The sequence below is a fragment of the Crinia signifera genome, chromosome 4 (assembly GCF_055691185.1).
Source record: "Crinia signifera chromosome 4, ASM5569118v1, whole genome shotgun sequence".
Lineage (NCBI taxonomy): Eukaryota > Metazoa > Chordata > Amphibia > Anura > Myobatrachidae > Crinia > Crinia signifera.
This window is the reverse complement of record NC_139220.1, coordinates 57,857,533-57,877,089: the sequence shown is the minus strand read 5'-3', so window position 1 is coordinate 57,877,089 and position 19,557 is coordinate 57,857,533. Positions and strand designations below refer to the sequence as shown.

The 19,557-nt window shown below is 43.7% G+C and overlaps 1 protein-coding gene and 3 pseudogenes across 1 annotated transcript in view; all 4 read right to left on the bottom strand.

Moving 5' to 3' along the window:
- Nucleotides 1–1,061: 1,061 nt before the first annotated feature.
- LOC146076162 (5S ribosomal RNA) lies at nucleotides 1,062–1,170 on the bottom strand (annotated as a pseudogene).
- A 342-nt stretch (nucleotides 1,171–1,512) lies between these two features.
- On the bottom strand, nucleotides 1,513–1,632 carry LOC146077270 (5S ribosomal RNA; annotated as a pseudogene).
- A 342-nt stretch (nucleotides 1,633–1,974) lies between these two features.
- On the bottom strand, nucleotides 1,975–2,093 carry LOC146077133 (5S ribosomal RNA; annotated as a pseudogene).
- Nucleotides 2,094–7,713: 5,620 nt separating this feature from the next.
- SEC24A (SEC24 homolog A, COPII component) overlaps nucleotides 7,714–19,557 on the bottom strand; it is a 90,237-nt gene continuing 78,393 nt past the window's right edge. The window contains exon 23 of the mRNA XM_083181802.1: nucleotides 7,714–11,998. Within this exon, the coding sequence (XP_083037928.1) occupies nucleotides 11,884–11,998 (115 nt within the window). The 3' untranslated portion in view covers nucleotides 7,714–11,883. The remainder of the gene's footprint in view (nucleotides 11,999–19,557) is intronic.

Genomic DNA, 19,557 nt, shown 5'->3' with positions numbered 1-19,557 from the left:
ATATCCTATGTACGCTAGCCAAGGTCTGCATAGCGAGAGCGTGGCTGGCGCCCACTGGGCCTCTCTTCAAGTCCTGGGTGACACTCACCAATGAAACAGCGAGCCATGAGAGATTTGTTTACATGGCCAGGAACTCCGAGCCCAAATACATGAGACTCTGGGACAGGTGGCTATCCTCCCCTAGATATGTCAGATCATAGAAAGACCGGAACCTGTTCACATCTCACTGGTTGAGCACACGAGAGAGAATGGGAGACGTAGTAACACAAAATAACACAAGTTCGTGGTGGGTCACACACAATGTATAGATTCTTTAAGGACCCAAAGATAAACCCGCTCGGGCCCTAGGGCTCATCGGGACAGTGGATAAATAAATCTAGCGGGACAGTGTAAAATGTGGCTAGCATGACTAATACGACACCATTAGATTATGTGAATTGTAACCAAGTTTTATTATATTACAATGCATGTTAAATATGTAATAATACTATTATACCAGCTACAGCAACAGCAATATAGCAGGAATGTTGACTGCTTGTTAATTGGCGAGTCCGCACAGGCTTGCTAATGTATGTACTTGTTGATGTGTTTTTATTGTTGTCTTTTGTTTTCTTGTTCTGTCTGCAAAACAAAAATTTTATATTTCAATAAAAATTATTGAATTTAAAAAAAAACAACAAGATTTGGCCTATCCACTGTGGTATGGCTGTAGATGAACTACAACCAATCTGTTTGCCGTCTTCTAATTCGTTCTACACATAATCTAATGAAAAAGTTTTCAAACTGTATTGCTGGAGAGAAGAAAAGCATGTGTTGGTAATGTACTGTTTAAAGACCGGCAGGAAATGAAATCAGCAGGTGGTCTCATATAAAACTTCTAACCAGGCACAACACTGTTTAGCTGCCAAAAACAGTTGGAATTGGGCCTAAACAGTGTGGTAAGAATTAAATGAGGGCTATAGAGTCTGTTGACCTCTTCCAATTCTCTCTACTAGTAATCTAAAAAAAGTTTTCAATTTGAATAGCTGGGGAAATAAAAGCATTTGCTAGTAATGTCAAAAAACCTACAGCACCTGATGTTCCCATATGGTCTCCCACCCAAGTACTAACCAGGCCCAACACTGCTTAGCTGCCAAGATCAGGCCTATCCAATTTGGTATGGCTGTAGGTGAGAAACAATCACTTTGTTTGCCCTCTTCTAATTCTACCTACATGTAATCTAATTTAAAAAATTCCAAATCGTATTGCTGGAGAGAAGGAAAGCATGTGTTGGTAATGTATAAAGACCTGCAGGAACTGATATGAGCAGGTGGTCTTAAATAAAACTTCTAACCAGACACAACACTAGTTAGCTGCCAAAAACAGTTGGAGTTGGGCCTAAACAGTGTGGTAAGGCTTAGGTGTGGGCTATAGAGTCTGTTTGACCTCTTTGAATTCTCTTTACTGGTAATCCTTAAAAAAAGTTTCAATTTGAAAAGCTGGAGAAAAAAGTATTTGCCAGTAATGTCCAAATGCCTACAGCACCTGGTGTTCCCACGTGGTCTCCCACGCAAGTACTAACCTGGCCCAACACTGCTTAGATGCCAAAATCAGATTGAGATTGGCCTTATAAAGTGTGGTATGGCTGTAGATGAAAACTGATTACATTGTTTGCCATCTTCTACTTCTATCTACAAGTAATCTAATGAATAAGTTTCCAAACTGTATTGTGATGGAGAAAAAAATCATGTGTCGGTAATGTAAAAAGACCTACAGGACCTAGTATTAGCAGGTGGTCTAAAATAAATACTAACCAGGCACAACACTGTTTAGCTCCCAAAAACAGTTGCAATTGGGCCTAAACAGTGTAGTAAAGAATTAGATGAAGTCTATAGAGTCTGTTTGACCTCTTCCAATTCTCTCTAATAGTAATCCCCAAAAAAAGTTTCTACTTGAATAGCTTGGGAAATTAAAGCATTTGCCAGTAATGTCTAAAACCTACAGCACCTGGTGTTCCCATGTGGTCTCCCACCCAAGTACTGACCAGGCCCAACACTGCTTTGCTGCCAAGATAGGATGAGATTGGGCTTATCCAGTGTGGTATGGCTGTAAGTGAAAACCGGTCACATTGTTTGCCCTCTACTACTTCTATTTATAAGTAATCTGATGAAAAAGTTTCCAAACTCTATTGTTGGAGAGAAAATAAAAAGACCTGCAGAAACTGATGTTAGCAGGTGGTCTCAAATAAAACTTCTAACCAGGCACAACACTGTTTAGCTGCCACAAACAGTTGGAATTGGGCCTAAACAGTATGGTAAGGCTTAGGTGAGGGCTATAGTGTCTGTTTGACCGCTTCCAATTATCTCTACTAGTAATTCAAAGAAAAAGTTTCCAATTTGAATAGCTGTAGAAACAAATCATTTGCCAGTAATTTCAAAAGACCCACGGCACCTGGTGTTCCCATGTGGTCTCTCACACAAGTACTAATCAGGCCCAACACTGCGTAGCTGCCAAGATCGTGCCTATGCAGTGTGGTATGGCTGTAGGTGAGTTACATCTGCTTTGTTTGCCCTCTTTCATTTCTATCTACAAGTAATCTAATGAAAAGGTTTCCAAACTGTATTGCTAGAGACAAAAATCATGTTTTAGTAATGTAGAAAGACCTACAGGACCTGGTATTAGCAGGTCATCGCAAATAAAACTAATAACTAAGCACAACACTGTGTAGCTACCAAAAGCAGTTGGAATTTGGCCTACACAGTGTGGAACGGCTTTAGGTCAGGGCTATAGTGTCTGTCTGACCTCTTCTACTTCTCTCTGCTAGAAATCCAAAGAAAAAGTTTCCGCTTTGAATAGCTGTAGAAAAAAAAAGCAATTGTCAGTAATGTCGAAAAACCTACAGCACCTGGTGTTTCCATGAGGACTGCCACCCAAGTACTAACCAGGCCCAACACTTCTTAGCTGCCAAGAGTGGGCCTTTCCAGTGTGGTATGGCTGTAGGTGAGTTACATCTACTTTGATTGCCCTCTTCCACTTCTAGCTACAAGTAATCTAATGAAAAAGATCCAAACTGTATTGCTGGTTTAAAAATCATGTGTTGGTAATGTAGAAAGACCTACAGGACCTGGTATTAGCAGGTTGCCGCAAATAAAGCTAATAACCATGCACAACACTGTGTAGCTGTCAAAGGCATTTGGAATTGAGCCTACAAAGTGTTGAACAGCTTTAGGTAAAAAAAAAACGGTACTTATGTATTATCTGGGCTCCCATGTTAAATACACCCCATTTTTTCATACCCCATCTATCCAAATACGCATGGAGTTGATTTTATATAGTGTGGCGAGCGCAGCGAGCCACCGTGCCCGAAGCGTGGCGAGCGCAGCGAGCCCTGCGAGGGGACGCGGTCTCATAAGAAAAACGGGAGCCCAGATATTACATAAGTACCAAAAAAACGGTACTTGTTTCCTAGCACGGCCACAACGATCATGATCGTGGTCATCGGGTGTAAAATCGGTGGCATCGCGGCCATCGCGGCCATCGCATGCACGATTTCCCCATAGGGAACAATGTTAAATGCCTCAATTTACCCGCGATGACCACGATTTCCCATAGGAAATAATGTGAAATGGCTCAATTTACCCAAATTATCATAGGAACAATGGTAAATGGGCCAAAAACACCCCTGAACATTGAAATGTCCCCCCAAAAGTAGTTTACGCCACCCCGCGATCAACGTGAACCCGAAGCGTGGCGAGCGCAGCGGTACGCGTCCTCCGACCTTTTCATACCCCCACTATCCACGTCGGCGTGGAGTTGAGAATAGAATAGTGTGGCAAGCACAGCGAGCCACCGAGCCCGAAGCGTGGCGAGCGCACGCGGATACCTGTGAAGCCCGCGAAGCCGACATGTGCCGACAGAGTAGGGCTGCAGAGCAGGGAGAGCGCCTTTTGAGCCCAGTACCTTCCTGCTTTGCATCCTCTGCTGAGTGGGTTGCGCTATGTCTGGATAGGATCGCCTATTGCAATGCACTAATATTGCACCTAGATCACATTGAATAGGCATTCATTGAAAAATGTGCCCCACAATCAAGTAAAGAAATATAAATTGTACCACTCACCCCTCCTGGGTCATAGTGTAACAACTGCTGTACTTGGTACCAGGATATCTAATGCTCACAGATGGGTTTTGCTAGTAACCCATAAGAAGATTTTTCCAGAAAAACGAGCTGCAGCTACAGTATCCCTGAATCCTAACTGTCAGAAGCCTGACGGGGGGGGGGGGGGGGGGGGGGGGGCGCGAGGAGTGCATTCAATCCCCTTGCAGGCTCTCTGCACTTGCTATGGACCCCCAAGATGGAATATAGCCAATGAAATATAGGGCCTTATTCTCGTTCACTCTTTCTGACAAAATCCTTCTTAGATGGACAAAACCATGTGCACTGCAGGGGGGCAGATGTAAAATGTGCAGAGAGAATTAGATTTGGGTGAGTTATTTTGTTTCTGTGCAGGGTAAATACTGACTGCTTTATTTTTACACTGCAATATAGATCTCGCTTTGAAGTTAAACCCCACCCAAATCTAATTCTCTCTGCACATGTTACATCTGCCCCACCTGCAGTGCACATGGTTTTGTCCATTTAAGAAGGATTTTGTCAGAAAGAGTGAACTAGAATAAGGCCCATAGCCCATTATAGATAGCTAGAAAAGGAGTGGAAATTCCTGTGCTTCCAGGAGTTAGAACAAGAGTATATTAACAACCGTGTCGGATAGAATAATCAATATTTATTAAATAATATAAAAATAGTACAAAACTATATCTATGAAGTGACACACACAAGACATGAACAACATACACCATACAATTGTTCCATATTTTCCTTATTGTAGATGGGGAGAGGCGATTAAATGCTTATGCTCACCCAAATTACCGTTTGGGATGGTACGTTGGTGGGGTAGTGGGTCTGCCAGCATATTGATGTTATTTGTTATATTGTTCAGAAGACAGGGCATATCACTAAAGTTTTCTCCCCTGACAGACTTATCATTTATGGGTGTGCATAAGCATTGAATTGCTTCGCCCTATGTACAATAAGGAAAATATGTGGCAATTGAATGTTATATGTATAGATGTTGTTCATCCCCCCCAATAACCATTCTCCTGCCCCCCAAGTGAAAGTGTGAAGGTGGATTCTTAGAAATTTTATTCACCACCTGCATTAAGTCCAGCAAGCACATCCTACCCAGACTGGGTGGTGCTATCCTAGCTCATAAAGCATTTAATATGGCTTAATTTGTTTCCAAGACAAGGTAGTGTAATATTGTCTTCATTAACCTGCAGCACGGACGGTGTAATGGTTAGCATTACTGGCTCACAGCACTGAGGTCATTGGTTCTATCCCCACCATGGCTCTAAAGCTGGCCATACATCAGTATAATTGATCTTAAGATCGATTGCGCTCATGATTGTGTACAATTTCCCTTGAAATCCCCAGCAGTCCTTGGTGGTTTTTGGACACACAATCCATCATACAATCAGTCATACAATCCATCTGCTGCATGATTTTGTACACAAGATGTGCACACAATCTGCATACAATCCATCTTACAATCAATTGAGATTGTATGATTGGGTACAATATCTTTCTGATGTATGGCCAGCTTAACTGTGCGGAGTTTGTATAGGTTTGCTTGCGTAGGTTTACTTCGGTTAGCTCCCACAATCCAAAAAATATACAGATAGGTTAATTAGCTTCTAACAAATTTAACCCTAGAATGTCTGTGCGTGTACATGTTGTAGGGAATATACATTGTAAGCTCCACTGGGGCAGAGACTGATGTGAATGTTCAAATATTCTCTGTAAAGCGCTGCGTAATATGTATGTGCTATATAAGAAACTGTGGTACTTGTGTAGTTTCACGGCGCCACTAGATAGAATACGATTTAGTATGCGATTTGACATAAGATATAGGATAAGATTTACTATCCATTTCATTACCCCACTATCCACTAGCGTGTGGAGTTGATTTTATATAGTGTGGCGAGCGCACACGGAATGTATTTTATGGAATTGCATGCGATATTGGTGACTTGCTTTGAAACAACATCCGTGTCCGCTCGCCACGCTTCGGGCTCGGTGGCTAGTGGGGTAATGAAATGGATAGTAAATCTTATCCTATATCTTATGCGATATCTTTTGTCAAATCGCATACTAAATTGTATCCTATCTAGTGGCGCCGTGAAACTACACAAGTACCGAAACTGTTAATAAATAAAATTAACCAGATATGCTAATTTTGGTACTTATATGTTAGTTGGGTGCCCAGTATTACACGTACGCTCGCCACACTATATAAAATCAACTCCATGCTGACATGGATTGGGGTATGAGCGTACTAACTATAGTGAGCGCCCAACTAACATATAAGTACCCTAATTTTTATTATAATTTATTCATTTCATTACTGGTCAGCCCTGGTAAGTATGAAAAATTTTCATGGAAAGGTTTAGGTTGGGGCAGTACAGATGGTGTAGTGGTTAGCATTACTACCTCACAGCACTGAGGTTATGGGTTCGATTCACGCCATGGCTGTAACTGTGCGGGGTTTGTATATTCTCCGCGTACTTGCGTGGGTTTCCTCTGGGTACTCCGGTTTCGGCCCACAATCCAAAAATATACTGGTAGGATAATTGGCTCACAACAAAATTTGCCTGGTATGCATACCTGCCTACTTTTGAAAACTCCTCTCCGGGAGAAGCCCGGAGAGGAGTGAAAGGGGGACTGGATGATGCTCAGTTTTGGGGGCGTGGTTGATGTCACTAAGCCCCACCCCCACAACCAGCAGCTGCATTCATTTGCGGGTCAGTGGATGGGGGGATGGGCTAAATGATGCAATTTGTGTCATTTAGCCCCGCCCCCTTCCTGCGGAATTCAGAAATTTATACCATGGAAGGGGGAGCAGGGGCTGTGGCTAAAATGTGGGAGACTTGCCCACCTTCCCGGGGACCCGGGAGGGGAATCAGATTTGCGGGACCCTCCCGGACATTCCGGGATGGTAGACAAGTATACTATGTCTGTGTGCATGTACATGTGGAGGGAAATATAGATTGTAAACTCCACTGGGGCAGGGACGGATGTGAATATTCAAATATTCTCTGTAAAGCGCTGCAAAATATGTATGCACTATGTAAGAAACTTCTAATAAATAATAAGTTAGCTTTCAAGCATCTGCAGAGATTGCTTAAAATGGATAGCATTAGGATAGCAAGATGCCAAACTAAAAACATTTGCAAATATACTTTTATATAGTGCAAATCCAGATCATTCTGTCCCCCTGATTGATTTAGATGCATGTCTCATCAAAACTTAATCTTCTCCACAGAGTTCTGCTGTACCTGGAATTTTGCTTCAGAAAGGTGTTCATTCGGGTATGGATCATTAGATCACCAGCATTATGGTCAACATGCATTTAGGTCAACATGAGTTAAGGTGGACATGAATTTAGGTTGACAGGGTCATTAGGTCAACATGGATAAGGTCAACATTGAAAAAAGTATTGCTAAAACGCATCCAATAATAAAGGAAGGTTTTCTAGATTTAAGAAAAATTGATGATTGGTAGACAAATCAACTGTTAAAAACATGGCTGCTCTGGCTAAAAGGCAAACCACATACAAAAATACCCAGTGGGGGGTAGTGTTCAATGAACAAAATACCATTAAATGATCAGCAAGGTGATATTTTAATTAACTTTATTAAGTTGCCAAATTTGATCATTACAGATAAAATAAGCATTTTCATGTGTTACAAATTACTTTTTACAGAAACAGAAAATGACAGTACAAACTGTAAAAAGACAGACAAGCTAGCTTGTCCCAACAGTTTCAGATGAGTGGGCAAGTCATTCTCTCTTCAGTTATGAACATGTCTGCAAAGACTCATATAGACAGGATTCCATTATTACAAATATTACACTACTTTACAAAATGTAAAACTTTCTTGAAATGAGCAACAGTTGTCCTATACACAAATGTAAAACGGTGTACAAAGGTTTTCCTTTGATGTAGCGAATCTTCCATTGATCAAATAAAATGACTAAGTATTTCATATTTTTAATACTATAGGCCAGCATTCTGCACTTCAGTGACCATAAATGTGAAATAAGCGCATTAATAATACTTTACTGTATTATTAAATTATCACATTTTGTTCGCCAATACAAAATGCAAATAGGAAATTTACTAACCAGTTTAATTTGATATGTTATATGTCAATAGAAGTTTGGTTTTGGACCATTTAGATTTAACAAATATTTTTCAGGAAAACTGAGAGGACTATTTGTTGAATACTAATAATTTTATAACAAAAACCTTGCATTTTTAGTGAACCTCGACCATACCTGTCTAGGAGAGTCCCAAAAACATCAAAATCAGAACATAATACGGCGAATGTATTCATTCTCATGACACCAAACCTTAGCATTGGTAATCAAAAAATGCTCTTCAAAAAAAAAAAAAAAAACCACTATTCACCTAGGATTGTATACGTGAAAGAGTATGATCACATGATAACATATTAAGGCCGTGATCACGTAGGAAACCTTTTCTATGCATAGCTGCATGCAGGATAATTTGTGTTATTCACAGTGAATTATCTAATCAAATAAAATTGTATCACAATTAAAAATGTATTGACCCTATCTGAAATTAACCTGGTCACAAACACAATGTACCAGCAATGTGAAATGAAAGCTTCTGTTGGAGGTTTACTTGTTTTACTTTGATATTTTTGATAAAAATGGTTCTCAGCCAGTTTAACCACATTAAATGATATTTAAAATAAAAAAAGAGTTATCAGTTACAAATTCCAGTGATAGGACCAATTTACTGTACATATTTACCATTCATATCCACTCATTAGAGTTTTTCAGTTTAAGGCTTCACAAGAACACCACTAAATTTCCATCTGGAAAGTACAGTAGTCTTTATCAAACTTTTCACAGGCAACCTGCTAACACTGTACTTGGAATCTGAAGGGGGTAGCTGTATGAAGCAGTGATAAGAGAGGAGAAGTTATAAAGTACCTGGTACTTGATTACAAAGTCATTCAGCTACTGTCAAGTTACAGGCTGGGTTTAAAAATGGACAGTTAGAAGCGGATTGGCCAGCGATAAAGTACCAGGCACTTCATATATAAAAAACCTACTCCCTTATCACTGCTTTATACATCTACCCCTCAGTGTCACAAAGTAGATGCTGGAGAATACCTCTCCAATCCATCACTGTGCAAAGATGAGGGCAACCGAAACTAGTCTTCAGCAATAACAGATGTCACATAGCCCAAATCTGTGATGCTTATATATCAAAGCACATACCTTCAATAGTCGCAAAACAAATAAAAACATCTTAAAGGTTAAGGTCAGCATCCTAATATTAAGTGGCAAAACTTTTTTTAAAGCCAACAAGGCCGGCACTAACAACCCATCTCATGGTGATAAGTCGGCAGAGACTGATATTACCTTCTGAAAATTCCTTTTTGAGAGTTCACACAATGATATCAAGCCATACACCTATATCTTGTGAGGAGATCTCGATTGGAGGGTTAGACCAATGTTATGTAAAACAAAAATCCATTATAAGTGACAATGGGCCAGTACTAAATGTACAGGACAATGCTGACATAGTAGTAATGTGATTTAATGTATGTTAACTGAATCAGCATATTCACTTTAAATTTAGTGTGAAAATAAAGCTGTACAGTATTTTTGGGCTAAAGTACATGCAGTCAGTAATTAGCCTGCACAGAAAAAAATACAACCCAAATCTAAATCCCTGTTCACATGTTCACATGTAAGCTCCACCTGCACTGCAACATGGTTTTGCCCAGTTTTTGGCTGGAGTGATTTGTCTAAAATCAGAGTAGATTCAACTTGTAAATTCACGTACTCAATATTGGAAGACTTACCCTACATGCAAACAACTACACGCAGAGAGAGGAGAATACAATTTATATGGGTCCGAGTATCCTGTGGTTGCTCAAGGTTGGCTACAGGTGTATGCAAAATATCTATCCGCACAACAGATTTGAGTGCAACTCTCAATCTGGTACAATTTTTTGAAATGGGGTTTTTAAACACATACATATATAAAAACACACACACACACACACACACACACACACACACACACACACACACACACACACACACACACACTCAAGTCCATGCTATAGTTGAGAAAATAAAATACCATTAAAATCTATTTAATCAACTCAAATAATTAATAGTAAAAAGTAAATTTTGTATCCTGACCTAGTCGTTACCATTCATAAATAAATGTTTTTCTTGCTCTGTACTATGGTCTTTCCAGATACATACAGTACAGTGTTGCAATGACTTGGTTTATGTAGACAGTTTGTAATTGTATTTCATTATAACATTAGAAGTTGTTTTTGAGTTTTTATTATCTTTATTATTATTAAAAACTAAGATGGCCAAATATGCAGAAGTGGAAAAAAAGTAAGAATTTTTTAAAATTTTATTAACATGAAATCCCAGAATAAAAGGTGCATTTTATTAAAACAAGGATAATCAATATAACTTTATTACACACATTTTTGTTCTTTCTTTTCCACTTTACAATAAGTTAGTCAATAATATAGAAGATTGTGCCAGATTAAAAAAAAAAAAAAAAAAAGGATGGCAGAAAAACGAATTGCAGGTAAAGGTAAATTCCTACATAGAACCAAAGTGGCTGTGTGTCTATATCTTGTGGCATGTGAGAAGAGAACCACAAGCTGGTTTGAATGTGATGTTTTTTTTGCTTGTGTTTTCAGCGATGTGAACAAAAACAAAATTTTCTTTTTAACAGTGGTGGTTCCAAGAAAAAACATTTATATTCGTTCTAGTATCTGCAAAACTTCAGAAAATCTAACGTGACACAACCAATGTTTTTACAAGACCATAATAACTGCCTCACTTTGGTCCTATAGAAGGAACTGATATAGTCTAGTAATGAGCACTTTATATCTGATTGTTAGCACTAACTGTGGGACACATTTAATAATTATTATTTTCTTCTTTGTAATCACTGCCTACTTCCAACAAATTAGCAAAAAACTATTGCTAAAATACAAATGGCTTCTGTTGAAGAACTTCTTGAAATATTCACACATACAGTATGTTCCAATTTCTTGCCAATAGTTAAATCTGATGGATCAGTAAGCATGCTTTGCTTGGGAGAGCGATTTAAGTACACTTCAATTCCTGTATAATATAAAGCCAGGGTGATGCTGAAAGACACCACAGGAATCATTATTGTAAAGAAAATCACCTATATGGCCTGCTGTAAATACATTAGATTTCCGCTTATAATATTCTGTTAATGTATGAAAACATTTACACATATACATGTGAGTATAAAGCAGTTTCTCTTAGATCAGCAACTTGTATTTCAGTTCATTTAAGTTCAAAACTAGCAGCAAATAATAAAAGAAAGCAAAAAAAAAGACCACAGGGGGAAAAAAACTCTGTATTCCAAAGTAAGATCTGGCTTTATTTATCAAATGTCGTTTCACCTCCTGAATATTGCAGGAATCATGTGGTGCCAAAGGTGGCCTCTGTAGCGCTTTTTCAGCCCATCTGATGCTAGTGAAAAACCCATTAGCAGTTCTGATAGGCACCAAAATCAAAGTGCCTTGATTGGACGCATATTTATCCTTATCATAGCATTTAAAAATGACAGCATGTGTGCTTGCACATACGGGTTCCCGGGGGTGGTTATTTTGTTGAGATCACAGTGTATGCACATCCTAATTCATGAGGCCTAGGGGCTCCCCAATGCGGAGTGGCAGCATTCGGGCACTGTTGGAAAGGAATTTTCCTATTGCACACTTGCTCAAGGCAAATGTTTACTTGTTCACTTGCTGCTGGAGATGGAGGAGAAACTCGTAGTATGATAAGGCCGATTCTGTTCTGTCTTCAATCATGTTTTGAAGGAAAATGGACTTTAGAGGACTCTCATCCCTTAGAAGGAAAGAGATCAGTTAGTCACAGTTGCAAGTTGTACAAGAAATTAAATGATCTAAAAAGGGGACTGCACCCACAGTCATTTTTTAAAGCTGTAATTGACCTATTTTCTCACCCTGGCCCAAATACCGCTACAGATGTGTATTCATACACGATTGCTGCTACTCAGTTTACACCTAGAAGATTTTTCACCTGAATCTGCACCTTAAGCGCAATACAACGCACCAAAATGGCTACAGCTGTAGATTCCGACTCTATGGGGTAAATTTACTAAGATGGAAGGTCAATTTTAGATGGGATGTTGCTATGGACAACCAAACAGATACAATCTATTATCTTCTAGAAGATCTTTAATAAACAAGATATACTGTCGATTCTGATTAATTGCCCATAGCAACATCCCATTTGAAATAGAACTCCCATCTTAGTAAATTTCACCCCATGTGTGATAAACACATGAAAGACTACACTGCTCACTCATGCTTCATGGCTTATTGAGGCTAGGGGTTTGAGGACACTTGATTGAATTTGAGTGATTGGTAATAAAAAAAAAAAAAAAATAGGATTTTGGGTACCTACCGGTAAATCCTTTTCTCGTAGTCCATATGGGATACTGGGCTTCACTACTATGGGGATTGAGACCTCCGCAGGAGAGACAGGCACATAAAAGAACTTTCAGTGTGGGTGCACTGGCTCCTCCCCTCAATCTCCCTCCACTAGTCAGTTAATGCAAAAACTGTGCCGAAGGAGAGCATGTGAGGAGTATGTGATAATGTATTGTGGTGAGATTCATCCAGCACACCCAAACGAACAAAAAACATATAAAAGAGGTAAAACCTAACAACTTAAGAGGACACCTGTAAACCAGAACAAGTCTATAGTCCTAATTATCCTATAGAAAACAAGGCAATAAGCCTAACAATGAAGTAGGATCTGACAGCAGAACAGCCGCACTGAGGCGGGCTCCCAGTATCCCATATGGACTACGAGAAAAGGATTTACCGGTAGGTACCCAAAATCCTATTTTCTCTACCGTCCAATGGGATACTGGGCTTCACTACTATGGGGAGGTCCCAAAGCTACCAGAACGGGTGGGAACGTGCGGACTCTGCTGTAGAACCGCATTCCCGAACTGGGAATCCTCCCTGGCCAGGGTGTCAAACTTGTAGAACTTCACAAATGTGTGTTGCCCTGACCAAGTTGCGGCCCTGCAGAGCTGCATTGCCGACACCCCTCGAGCAGCCGCCCAAGAGGTACCTACAGACCTGGTTGAATGAGCCTTTACTGAAAAAGGAAGCGATAAACCAGCTGATGCGTAAGCCTGTTGGATAGTACATCTTATCCACCTGGCAATGGTACGCGTTGAAGCCGGTAAACCCTTCTTCTGCACATCATAAAGCACAAACAAGCTGTCCGTCTTACGGATCCTAGCTGTGCGCTTGACATACCCCTTAAGGGTGAGGACCACATCCAAGGTATCTGGTATATCCGGGTGTGTTGCACTAGAAGGAACCACAATAGGTTGGTTTAGGTGGAACCCTGACACCACCTTTGGAAGGAATTGTGGTCTAGTCCTGAGTTCCGCCCTATCGTTGTGGAACACAAGGTAAGGGCTCCGACAGGATAAGGCTCCAAGCTCGGACACCCTCCTGGCCGAAGCTAGGGCCAGCAGAACAACAGTCTTCCAAGTGAGGTGTCGTAGCTCAGACTCCTCCAGTGGAACAAACCGGGCTGATTTTAAGAAAGTAAGAACCACTTCCAAATCCCATGTGCAGTGGGAGGCACAAAGGGGGGCTGAATCCTCAGAACCCCCTGTAAGAAGGTTTGCACTTCCGGCAAGGCCGCAATCTTTTTCTGGAAAAACACAGACAGCGCGGAGATTTGGACCTTTAAGGAACCCAATCTGAGACCCTTATCCAAACCAGCCTGAAGGAAACGTAGCAGGTTGTTTAATCGAAAACTGGCCGAAGGCAAGTCATTCTTCTCACACCAGGCAATATATCTGCGCCATATTACATGATAATGAGCAGCCGTCACCGGCTTCCTGGCTTTTATCATTGTAGTGACGACAGAGGGATGGAGACCCTTGTGGACTAAGATCTGCCGCTCAACCTCCAGGCCGTTAAACGTAGCCGCTGTAAGTCCTGGAAGACGAACGGGCCCTGGAGGAGCAGGTCTTTTCTTAGGGGCAGACGCCACGGGTCTTCCACTAGCATGGCCTGAATGTCCCCGTACCAGGCCCTTCTTGGCCAATCTGGCGCCACCAGTATGGCCTCCGTCCCCTGATGCCGGAGCCGCTTTAGCACCCGAGCCAACAATGGGAGAGGTGGGAACAGGTACACCAATTGGAATTCCCAGGTCCAGGTGAGAGCGTCCACTGCTATCGCCCCTGGGTCTCTGGTCCGTGCACAGTACATTGCTACCTTGTGGTTCAGTCGTGAAGCCATCAGGTCGATCTGAGGGAGCCCCCACAGATCCACTATGGCATCGAACACTTGAGTGTGAAGGCCCCACTCTCCCGGATGAAGATCGTGACGACTCAGGAAGTCCGCCTCCCAGTTGTTGACTCCCGGGATAAAAATGGCAGAAAGGGCCTGGACATTCTGTTCCGCCCAGGACAGAATCTTTGACGCTTCTCTCATGCAAGGCATGCTCCTGGTACCACCCTGCCGATTTATGTAGGCCACAGTGGTGGCGTTGTCCGACTGGACCTGGATCGCCTTGCCCTGTAACAATGGAGCTGCCTGTAACAGGGCATAGTAGACCGCCCTCAACTCCAGCTTGTTGATATGAAGTCCCGACTCCAGTGGAGACCATCGACCCTGTAGGCGGACTCCCTGTGTCACAGCTCCCCAGCCCCTCAGGCTGGCGTCCGTGGTTACCAGAATCCAGTCCTGGATCTGGAACCGTCTGCCTGCCAACAGATTGGATGAATCTAGCCACCACTGTAGCGAGATTCTGGTTTTTGTTGCAAGGCCAATCCTTCTGCGCATCTGCAGGGGGGAGCCGGACCGTTTTGTCAGAATATCCAGTTGAAAAGTCCTGGAATGGAAGCGGCCAAATTGAATTGCTTCGAATGAAGCCACCATCTTGCCTAGAAGCCGGAGGCAAAGATGGATCTGTACCAGAGGTGAAAGTAGGACCTCCCTGACCAGCTGTTGTATTGCAGTGACCTTTTCCATTGGTAGAAAGACTTTTTGTTCCGATGTATCCAGGATCATGCCTAAGAAAACCATCCTCTGGGTCGGAACCAGCGATGATTTGGGCATGTTCAGGATCCACCCGTGGTCTCTTAGAACCTGTATGGACAGATTGAGAGCACTGCTTAAAGCCTCCGCCGACCCTGCCTTTATTAGCAGGTCGTCCAGGTATGGCACTACATTCACCCTTCGGAGCCTGAGTAGTGACATCATCTCCGCCATTACCTTTGTGAAAGCCTGCGGGGCCGTCGACAGGCCGAAAGGCAACGCCCGGAATTGGTAATGGTCGTTCCCCAAGGCAAACCTGAGATAGATCTGGTGTGGGGGCCAGATAGGAATGTGTAGATAGGCGTCTTTGACGTCTATAGAGGCCAAGAACTCCCCTCTTTCTAAACTGGCGATCACAGAGCGCAAGGACTCCATCCTGAACTTGAACACACGCAGGAAGGGGTTCAGTGACTTTAGATTCAGGATGGGTCTTACTGAGCCGTCTGGCTTCGGTACCAGGAATAAGTTGGAATAATATCCCTGGCCCTGCTCCGTGTCTGGCACCGGTACAATTACCTGAGACTGAAGCAGCCTGGTAATGGCCCCCTGAAGGAGCACCTGATCTTCCTGGGATGCTGGAAGTGCCGACCTGAAGTATCGTCTGGGAGGGGGTTTGTCGAATTCCAGCCTGTAACCTAGAGAAATGAGACCCCTGGCCCAGGAATCCAGACCCGAGGCGTCCCACACATGGCTGAAATGCAACAATCGCGCTCCCACCGCGAGAGAGTCTCGTGGCGGGAAAACCCCGTCATGCTGCAGGCTTAGAGGAAGCCGCGGCATTTGGACGGTCCTGGGTGTTGGAGGTGTTAGGCTTCCTAAACTTGCCTCTCGTGCCCCTGCTGGCATTGGAGGCACCCCTAGCCTTGGGGCGAAACCTGTTCCCACGAAAGGACTGCTGGGAAGCACCCGTGAAGGTACGCTTTGCAGCCGTGGGAGCTGATGGAAGGAAGGTAGACTTTCCTGCCGTGGCTTTGGAAATCCAACCGTCTAATTCACTCCCAAACAGCCATTCTCCTGTGAAGGGAATACCCTCCACACTCTTCTTTGAATCTACATCTGCAGACCACTGACGCAGCCACAAAGCCCGTCTGGCTGAAACCGCCATGGCTGAATTGCGCGCATTTATTGCGCCCAATTCCTTTTGCGCCTCGCACAGGATCTTAGCGGTATCCTGAATGTGACGCAGGCTGTCACCTATCTGGGCCACAGTCATGTCACCCAACAACCCTTCCTGAATCTGGGTTGACCATGTATGAATTGCCTTAGCCATCCAGCAGCTGGCTAAAACTGGGCGCTGGGATGCCCCACTAGCCGTATATATGGACTTGAGGGTAGCTTCCAGCCTCCTGTCCGCCCCGTCCTTAAGGGTGGATACCCCTGGGACTGGTAGCAACACCTTTTTAGAAAGGCGGGAGACAGAGGAGTCCACTACCGGTGGCTCCTCCCACTTCTTTCTGCCCAAAGGTTCAAAGGGATAAGCATTTGTGAACCGTTTTGAAAGAGTAAACCTCTTATCAGGGTTCTGCCATGCAGCCCTGAAAACAGTTTCTAAGGGCTGTTTCACACAGTACGGTTCCTGCCGCACGGTGAAATCCCGTACGGCCAGGGAGCCGTGCCGCACTCAGCAGTTGTGAATGGACACTATTGTGTCCATTCACACGGGACGGCCACGGCCCGGCCGCACGGCTGCAGCCGGATCCCCCCACTGGAAGGGACGGCTGCCGGGCTGTGGCCATCCCTGCCATTATAAAATTCTGAGTGCGGCGCGGCTCCCTGACCGTACGGGATTTCACCGTGCGGCAGGAACCGTACTGTGTGAAACAGCCCTAACTCCGCCTGCTCAGGGAAGTATACTGGTTGTTTCCTCTGAGTCATGAAGAAAGGATCTCCTTCTGCGGATGCCTCCACTGGGAGATCTAAAACATCCCTAATGGCCCTGATAAGCGGCTCGGGACCATGCACTGCCGCCTCAGGAGCTGGTTCCTGCAGAACCTGCTCCTCACCCTCCTCCAATATGTCCTTATCGTCATCATCTGTGTCAGGATCCATTGCAGTAGCCTGCCTTTTTTGAGGCTGTGCGGGAGGAGGAGGTACATTAAGGGTATGAAGAATATCCACCCTGGCAGCTAACATGGACAATTCCCTCTGAACCCTCTGCGTTTGCTGAGTGTTAGTGGAAAGCTGTGAAGCCACAGAGTCCAACAAGGTCTTTATGTTGGAAGCCCAAGCAGGCTCCTGCTCATCTGCCTGCGACGGCCCCACAAGCTGTGGGGGTACCCCACTGATCTGGGTGTCAGCACTACTGGGCTGTGGTGACATACAAGCCTCACAAGTAACCTGGGACTGTGACTTAGGCACAAACTTGGTGCTACACACCATACAAGTGAACTTTTTCACCATGCTGAGACAGTACTGCAGAGTACAACAGTACAACACAACCCCCACGCAGTCACACACGTGCACACACCGCACCGCTGTATGTGAAAAACAGACTATGTGCTAGTTTTATGCTGTATTCTGTGACTAAGCAGTGGAGAAAAAACAGAGCAATTGGGGAGCCAAGTGCACCCTTAACCTGAACTCACAGATCTGGGTGAGCTGGTAACGCTAAACACAGTGATCTGAACAACACAGTGTCTGACTAAGCCAGATAGCGCAGCAGCGCTAAATCGCTATAAAAAACCTGCTGTCTCTGCCGTGCTGCAAGTACTCGGATCCACCACGCCAGTGAGGAGCCCTCTGTAATGGAGTCTGGCAGCGTGTGAAGAAGCAGGAAGTGACAGCGCGCGCCCAGCAGAGCTTGGTCCCGCTCTGAGTGAAGCCCCGCCCCCTGTACACGGAGCTGGCGCTTCTATATATTTATACTGACATTAATAAAGGTGTAAAATATATATATAATACATTATAACCTGAGGGGTGTCCCTGGTGGTCCAGCGGCAGCACCCCTATGCCAGTTACCAGACGCTGTGTTCACGCAGTCCCTGCTGGAGAGCCGCCATTACTAGCCGTCGTCTTGCCGCACCAGAAATGGCTGCGGGGACCCCTTGTGGGACCCCCAGCCTGTACTCACCACTGAAGTCTTCAGACCTGTCAGGGGTGTGCGGCGGCTAGGGGACTTGCTCGCTACAGCGCAATGCTGTGCGGTGACAAGCCCCACGCAGGACCGAATTGTCCTGTAGCAGGGTCAGCTCTGCACCTGAAGAGGTCGGGGACTGACCCTTCCCCTGACACCCACGAAGCAGGACAGCTGTGTGGTCACCACAGCGCCCCAAAATAACAAACTTTGAAAATAAATGTAGAAAAACTCTGGAGCATCCAGAAGCACTGCCTCTCCTGAGGCACATTTTTCAAAACTGACTAGTGGAGGGAGATTGAGGGGAGGAGCCAGTGCACCCACACTGAAAGTTCTTTTATGTGCCTGTCTCTCCTGCGGAGGTCTCAATCCCCATAGTAGTGAAGCCCAGTATCCCATTGGACGGTAGAGAAAAACCCGTTGGGATGTGATGACAGAACATAACGTATACTCAACCGTCTAAAAATAGTTGAAAGACCATGGGGGCAGAAGTATTAAGCCTGGAGAAGGGATAAATTGAAAGAGGATAATGCAGCAGCCAGTCACCCACTAAATGTCATTTTGCAAACTCAGCCTGCAACAACACAGTTAGGAGCAGATCGGCCGGTGCGTTATCACCTTCCACTTTATCACTTAATCAGGCTTAATACATCTGCAGCATGAACTCTTGTCCCTAGAAGCATTTAAGAACAGGTCTGTTTTGTTATTATTCACTTGTATTGAGTATCCTTTATCTTAAAACATTTATCTCCCTTACGTCAATACCCTTAGTCAAACCTTAGCGGTGGAGGAAAGTGCATTAAGGGTTTAGATCAGTGGTTCCCAAACTTTTATGAGTCACAGTGCCCTTGAGTCACAGAATTTTTTCACAAAACCCCTAGGGCCAAATGTTTGTCAATAAGAAAATCTAAAAATAATATGAAATTAAATATACTGTGTTCAGATTTCATCCTTAGGGTCAATTATGTGGTAATGGATTCACTTCTGTTTGTCCACAATTACATCAGCCATATATAAATGGGTCATGGACCACCAATCAAGGGCACCCATGCAAATCCCCCAAGGCACCCCAGGTTTGGGAACAACTCAGATGATGGTGAAAGGAGGAGATTTTAAAATAGGGTTTGGCAATAAAATGCCCTCCAGCTGCTGTTGTACAGCATAGACCTACATGCCCAATGTGAGAGATAAAAAAAAAAAAAAAGTCATGCTTTACCATCCATGTGGACTCCAAC